Source organism: Chiloscyllium plagiosum, chromosome 20 (assembly GCF_004010195.1).
Source record: "Chiloscyllium plagiosum isolate BGI_BamShark_2017 chromosome 20, ASM401019v2, whole genome shotgun sequence".
Taxonomy (NCBI): domain Eukaryota; kingdom Metazoa; phylum Chordata; class Chondrichthyes; order Orectolobiformes; family Hemiscylliidae; genus Chiloscyllium; species Chiloscyllium plagiosum.
Genome location: NC_057729.1, coordinates 10,324,245 through 10,331,661, shown reverse-complemented (window position 1 = coordinate 10,331,661; position 7,417 = coordinate 10,324,245). Strand labels below are relative to the sequence as shown.

The 7,417-nt window shown below is 44.6% G+C and overlaps 1 protein-coding gene across 1 annotated transcript in view; it reads right to left on the bottom strand.

The window, feature by feature from the left end:
* Positions 1–7,209, bottom strand: part of LOC122559953 (ankyrin repeat domain-containing protein SOWAHA-like) — a 58,026-nt gene extending 50,817 nt beyond the window's left edge. Inside the window, exon 1 of the mRNA XM_043710061.1 lies at positions 7,068–7,209. Within this exon, the coding sequence (XP_043565996.1) occupies positions 7,068–7,209 (142 nt within the window). The remainder of the gene's footprint in view (positions 1–7,067) is intronic.
* Between the last annotated feature and the right edge of the window lie 208 nt (positions 7,210–7,417).

Sequence of the window (7,417 nt, the reverse complement as noted above, 5' to 3'; positions counted from 1 at the left end):
CCCTCACCTTAACCTCCTTCCACCTATTGCATTCCCAACGCCCCTCCCCCAAGTCCCTCCTCCCTACCTTTTATCTTAGCCTGCTTGGCACACCTTCCTCATTCCTAAATAAGGGCCTATGCCCGAAACGTCGATTCTCCTGCACCTTGGATGCTGCCTGACCTGCTGCGCTTTTCCAGCAACACATTTTTCAGTTATGCCAGGTATTAGCCAGTTAGACAGCAAAGGTTATATCAGTTTCAACATCTCCTCCACTTCCCGCACCTCCGCCCTTGAACCCCTCCCCTTCAATCGCCACCAGGACAGAACCCCACTGGCCCTCATCTTCCACCCCACAAACCTCCAGATACACCGTATCATCCTCCGTTATTGCCGCCACCTCCAACCAGACCCCACCACCAGGGATATAGTTCCTTTCCTACCCCTATCAGCGTTCCAGAGACCACTCCATCGTCAGGTCTACACCTCCCACCAACTAAACCTCCACTCCCGGCACCTTCCCCTGCAACCGCAAGAAATGCAAAACTTGCGCCCGCACCTCCCCCCCTCACCTCTCTTCAAGGCCCCAATGGATTCTTCCATATCCGTCGCAAATTCACCTGCACCTCCGCATACATCAATTACTGTATCCGCTGCAACCGATGTGGTCTCCTCTACATTGGGAGACAGGCCGCCTACTTGCGGAACGTTTCAGGCAACACCTCTGGAACACTCGCACCAACCAACCCAACCGCCCCGTGGCTGAACACTTTAACTCCCCCTCTCACTCCGCCAAGGACATGCAAGTCCTTGGCCTCCACCATCACCAGACCTTGGCCTCACGATGCCTGGAGGAAGAGCGCCTCATCTTCCGCCTAGGAACCCTCCAACCAAACGTGATGAATGTAGATTTCTCCAGCTTCCTCATTTCTCTTCCCCCCACCTTATCTCAGTCCCAACCCCCGGATTCAGCACCGCCCTCTTGATCTGCAATCTTCTTCCCGACCTCTCCACCTATCGATTCCCAGCGGCCCTCCCCCAAATTCCCTCCCCCCTACCTTTTATCTCAGCCAGCTTGGCACACCAGCCTCATTCCTGAAACGTCGATTCTCCTGCTCCTCTGATGCTGCTTGGCCTGTTGCGCTTTTCCAGCACCACACTTTTCAACTAAAGAAATGGAGGTTCTGGTCAAGAAAAAGGAAGCATATGTCAACAACAGGTGTAGAAAGCAGGGATTGAGTGATCCCCAGAGAAGTATAAATGGCAGTTGGAGTATACTGAAGAGGGAAATCAGAAGAACAAAAAGGGAACATGAGATAGCTTTGGCAAATAGGATTAAGGAGAATTCAAAGGATTTCTATAAATATATTAAGGACAAAAGGGTAACTAGGGAGAGAATAGGGCCACTGAAAGGTCAGCAAGGCCACATATGCATGGAACCGCAGGAGATGGGGGAAGATACTAAACGACTATTTTACATCAGTGTTTACTCTGGAGAAGGACAACAGAAGCTAGAGAACTTGGGTAAATAAGTCGAGCTATCTTGAAAGAAGTGTCCACTTATTAAGGTTGTGATGCTGGACGTCTTTATCCATACAGACGGATAAATCCCTGGGACCCGATCAGGTATACCCTTGAGTTTTGTGGGAAGCTAGGGAAGTGAATTGCTGGGCCCTTTGCTGAGATATTTATATCATTGATAGAGGCAGGTGAGGTGCCAGAAGACTGGAGATTGGCTAACGTGGTGCCATTAAGAAAGGTGATAAGGAAAAACCAGGGAAAAATAGAGCCTGATATCAGTGGTGGACAAGTTGTTGGAGAGGATTGAGGAACAGGATTTACATGTATTTGGAAAGGCAAAGACAGGTTGAGTTTTTTTTGAAGAAGTGAAAAAGAGGATTGCTGAAGGGTTTGGGGTTAGGATTGCTGAAGCCAGCACAGTGGACGTTGTCTATATGGACTTCAGTAAGGCATTCAACAAGGTTCCGCATGGTAGACTGGTTAGCAAGAGCAGATCACTTGGAATCCAAGGAGATTTAGCCATTTGGATACAAAACTGGCTTGAAGGTAGAAGACAGAGAGTGATAGTAAAAGGTTGTTTACCGAACAGGAGGCTTGTGACCATTGGTGAGTTGCAGGGATCAGTGATGGGCCCACTGTTTCTTTGTCATTTTTATAAGTTATTTGGATGTGAATATAGGAGGTATGGTTAGTAAATTTGTAGATGATAAATTGGTGGTGTAGTGGACAACGAAGAATGTTACCTCACAGTGCAGTGATACCTTGATCAGATGGGCCAATGGGCCAAGAAGTGGGAGATGGAGTTGAATCTAGATAAATGTGACATGCTACACTTTGGTAGAACAAATCAGGGCAGGACTTATACACCTATTGATAAGGTCCTGAGAATTTTGCCAAACAGAGACCTTGGAGTTCAGGTTCACTGTTCCTCGAAAGTGAAGTTGCAGATAGTCATGGTAGTCAGGGTAGTGATGGTACAGTTGCCCTTATTGCTCGGTGCATTGAGTATAAGAGTTGGGAGGTCATGTTGCGGCAGTACAGAACATTGTGGTTAGGCCACTTTTGGAATACTGCATTCATTTCTGGTCTCCTTGCAATAGGAAGGATGTTGTGAAATTTGAAAGGGTTCAGAAAAAATTTACAAAGATCTTGCAAGGGTTGAAGGGTTGGAGCTATAGGGAGAGACAGAATAGACTGGAGCGCTGAAGGCTGAGGGGTGACCTTATAGAGATTTATAACAATGAGTAGCATAGATAAGGTGAATAGCCATCGTCTTTGACCGAGGGTAGGGGGTGTCCAAAACTAGAAGCTATAGGTTTAAGATGAAAGGGGAAAGATTTAAAATGTATGGAATGAGCTGCCAGTGGCAGTGGTGGAGGCTGGTACAACTACAGCATTTAAAAGGTATCTGGATGGGTATGTGAACAGGACGGGTTTAGAGGGATATGGGTCAAATGCTGACAAATGGGACTCGGTTTACCTAGGATATCTGGTCAGCGTGGACTAATTGGACCGAAGGGTCTGTTTCCATGCTGATTCTCTCTATGACCTTAAGTTGAGATGAAGCAAATTTACATCTCATATTTATTAATTCCCACTGTTCAAATATTTTCTATACAAGAGTGGTTTTATATGATAAAGCCAAATAATGGTAGCTCTTTGTGGACTCCTTTCATCAATGAAAAACCAATTTAACTGCTTCCTATTTTCTCATTTTATATCGGAGTAACTCATGCAACAACTCGCTTTCATTATTTAATTAAAACCTTTTTTGGTTTACCTATGGAACATATGCTATCTGGTACTAATAGTCTGGATTGATACAAACATATTGCCTTGGGTAACTATTAAACATTACTTTATTTTTTCCTCCAGTGTTGCTGAGAGAGTCAGAACCTTTAAAGGAATAAGTGCTTGAGATCAAGTAACAGCATTAAACACTTATTTATGAATATTGGGATGGCCCTGGAATCCCAAAAAATGGGGACTCCAGAGACAATGTGCATTGGCCAGCAAAGTTCAGGGAGCATTCAGGCACAACCTGACATCAGAGATCCTTAGGATATAGGAACAAAATGCCAGGTTGTGAGTATCAGAGGAAGTTATAGAATCAGAAAGTACCTGAATGGCAATCCCAATCTGAAGGATGTGAAAGAAGTTTGGAATGAGGTAGAAAAGAGCCCTTATTCGCCAGGTTAGGTGAGTTGTCCATTCTCTGGAGCATCTCCACAGTTGCCTTGCCCATGATAACCTGTAAATTTTAGGGTGTGTCCAATGTCATCAGAAATCTTCAAGTAACCAAGGATGTTGCTAGGTTTGGAGGATATGAGCTATAGGGAGAGGATGAATAGGCTAGGGCTGTTTTCCCTGGAGCATTGAAGGCTGAGGGGGGTGACTTTATAGAGGTTTATAATTCATGGTGGAGGCTACATTTAAAAGACATCTGAATGAGAATTTGAATAGGAAGGGTTTGGAGCAATATGGGCCGGGTGATGGCAGGTGTGACTAGATTGGGTTGGAATATCTGGTCGGCATGGACAAGTTGTACCAAAAGGTCTGTTTCCAAGCTGTACATCTCTATGACTCTACAGTACTGACAAAGGAAACACCTGCTTGTATATACATTTTTAAAAAATGTGTGGTGGGTGGGGAAGCAGGGCACGGTGGATGCAGGCATAGTTGCAGACAACAGCATTAATTGTTTCTGGCACCCACGAGTCAAAATGACCCTGGGACTCTCAGGTATACATATTGCATTCTTACCTTTGAGGCTTCAGTCCCAACCCACCTGCAGCCTTAAGGCCATCAAACTCTTTTACTGTCATCATTCTTAATCTACTTGCCTGACTTAGAAGTACGGTGCCAACTTCCAGATGTTAAACCTCCTGACCTGGAAGTTTGGACAGAGTAGAGGGGTCTACAATTATACAAAAAGGGGTGTAAACTTGGAATTAGGAATTATTTGAAGCAAATCAGTGACCTACAGATTTTTCACCCCTTTACAATTCAAATAAGCGAGGAAAGGCACTGTTTACCACTTTTACAGCTTTAGCTCCCATTTCTTGACTACCTTAGGAATTACAGCTAACATGAATGCATCAGCCCAGCAGAAACCACATTTAGAGGATATCAGTTTTGCTCAATGTTTCCAAAAGCATTTCAAAATCCAAGACAAGTAGGTTCTGATCACAGAGGAAGTTAAGTACCATAGTGCCAAAATTCCTTTCATGTTAGTCCAATAATGGCCCCGTGCTCAGACACTTTACCCCTAAGCACATTAAAAGTCACCTGACAGTTGTGATTTCCTGGCACTTCCTAGGGGGTAGCCATTACCATCCTGCATGGTTTGTTCATGCAAAGTATTGAATTGAACAGAGGACAATAGATGCTGGAAGTCAGAGCTGATAAAAATCGGAGCTGGAAAAGCACAGGTCAGACAGCATCGAAGGACAAAAGTTGACATTTCGGGTCTGCACTAATCTGTGATTTGTGATCAGATTTTGCCACACCTCTGATCCTGAAATTCTGTATTAATTTTCAATAAGCAAAGAAAGTATTTTAAAGTTAATTTTTGAACAGCTTGAACGTTGCAGATTTTCTTTATGAAAACTAGGTACCTTTTTTTAAATACACGGTATAGGTGATTTTTCTCTGCTCTGAATAGTTCCTCTTTGCTGCAGTGTGTGAAAGCTTGTTGGAATAATGTTCTGATGCAGCTTTGTTTGTGGATGTAGGGGTGATTGCTTCTGTAGTTCAATATTTGGTCCGTATGTGTTGTTTTCCTGTTGATGCTGGTTTGAAGTTTCCCATTGGCTGTTCGCTCTACTGTGACATCTGGGAATGGCAGTTTGTTGTTGTTTTCCTCCTCTTTAGTGCATTTTATGCCAGCAAGAGTACTATTGATGGTCTTGAAGGTTTCCTCTAATTGGTTTCGTTTAGTGTCATCCATGTAGCAGACCCAAAGTTTGGGTTGGATGGTTGGCAGAGCTATTTGTTAGAGTCTCTGCATTACTGTCTCTGCTAAGAACCCTGATATTGGAGATCCTATGGGTGTTCCGTTGGTTTCTCTGTAGGTTTTGTTGTTGAAGGTGAAGTGGATGGTAAGGCATAGGTCCACTAGCTTGACGATACTGTCCTTGCTGATGAGGTTTGTGATGTTTGGTGTATGGCTCATTGAAGATGTTACCTCGTATGGTGACGAAACATCTGAAAATGAATCTTCCAGCTCAGCAAGCAAACCTATATCCAGAACCTCAACCTGAGCTACAAATCTTCTCAAAACTCACTAGAAACATTGTTGTCAAAACCTAGTTAAATTAATTCCACAGAAAACACTTGACTATAACAAAGATAGATATAGTTATATTTTCTTCTTTTAAAATCTGCCTACTGCTCCATGATTAATATGTAACATATATAAATCTAACTTGAGTATATAAAGATCATTTTGGTGCTCTTGCTGTACAGTGGTAGTGTCCCAAACTTTGGGCCAGATAACAGGTTTAAGTCTCACCTCCAGAGTTGTGTCATAATATGCAGGAACAGATTGATTCAAAATTTCTATAAAAACCATTTAGCTGAGATGGCCATCACTTCTGAACCTAATTTGGCTCAAACTCAACAATATCAATCAAAAATGTAAGCATTTAGGGCCAAATGACTGTAGGTGATTATATCTCAGGAAGCAGTAGGGCCAATTATCCAGCACAGCTGAACAAGTCATCTCCAGATTACAGATCAAAACAGTGATCTTTGGACTTTGTAATCCAGATACATATTTACCTATTTGAAATATGCAGTCATTCTGTGATTCTACCACAGGGGGTCATTCAGCCCGCACTGTCTGTACTGGCTCTCTCCAAACAACATTGCTCTTGGTACCATTTTCCCCACAGCCCAGTATTTATTTACACTGCAGGCACTTATGCAATTCCTTTAAAGCCAGTATGATACTGAGTCTCCTCACAGCACACAAGGCACTGCATTCCAGATTTTATTTAAGAAAACATTCTTATCCACATTCCCATTCATCTTTTTGCCAATCTCCTTAAATTGATTACCTCTAATCTGCTTGGCAAAGGGATTAAGATGGAATTTCTCACCTTACTGCCTACCTGCCATCCCAATCTGGAGACTGCACTCACCCAGTACCACTGTGGGGGATATCTAATATTGGAGCTACTCATGCATTTCTCGGTGAGGAGGGCTTTGATCAATAAGTCTGTGGAGCCTTCTTCAGAAACCTTCTAACCCCATAACCAATTACCCAATTAACTAACAGAACCTACACTGCATGCCAACCAACCTTTGCCACTTAATGACATCCATTCCTTAAATTCACCTGGATGTCCCATGCCAGGGTAAACTTGCCCATCCCAACAGTTCACCATTCCCCATGAAGGTTGACCAGAACCTCAGGGGCTCCACGAATGATTGACAGCCCGGTTGACCATTCACACAGCCAGAGGCGTTGCTAGGCGCGACATCAGTGGTACCGCGGGCCAACCAGGTGTGAGAAGGGGCGGCCGGGCGAATGGACACCACTGACCCCTCCCTCCAATCCTCACCTTTCAGCTGCGGCTCCGGCGCGTTGATGAATTTTTTAAACTTTTCCACCAGCTCCTTGTTTTTCACTCGGCCGCCTTTCTTCGCCAAGAAATCGATGAGAGCATCTTCTCGCAGATCCTCCACGGCCCCGCGTTCCGCCATTGGCACCGTCGGGTGGTTGGTAGGTAGGCAGTTGATTTGACAGCCTCCGGAATAACGGACTCAACGAGCACAACCCGCACGCGCTACCCGCCTCTTGATTGAAATTGCAGCTGGCGGGCTCAGGTCGCTCGTCCGCCTGCGCGGCGCCCAGCCACACCCTCCCCTCCGCGCCTGCGCGGCACTCTTGTCCAAGTCCCTCTCCACATTG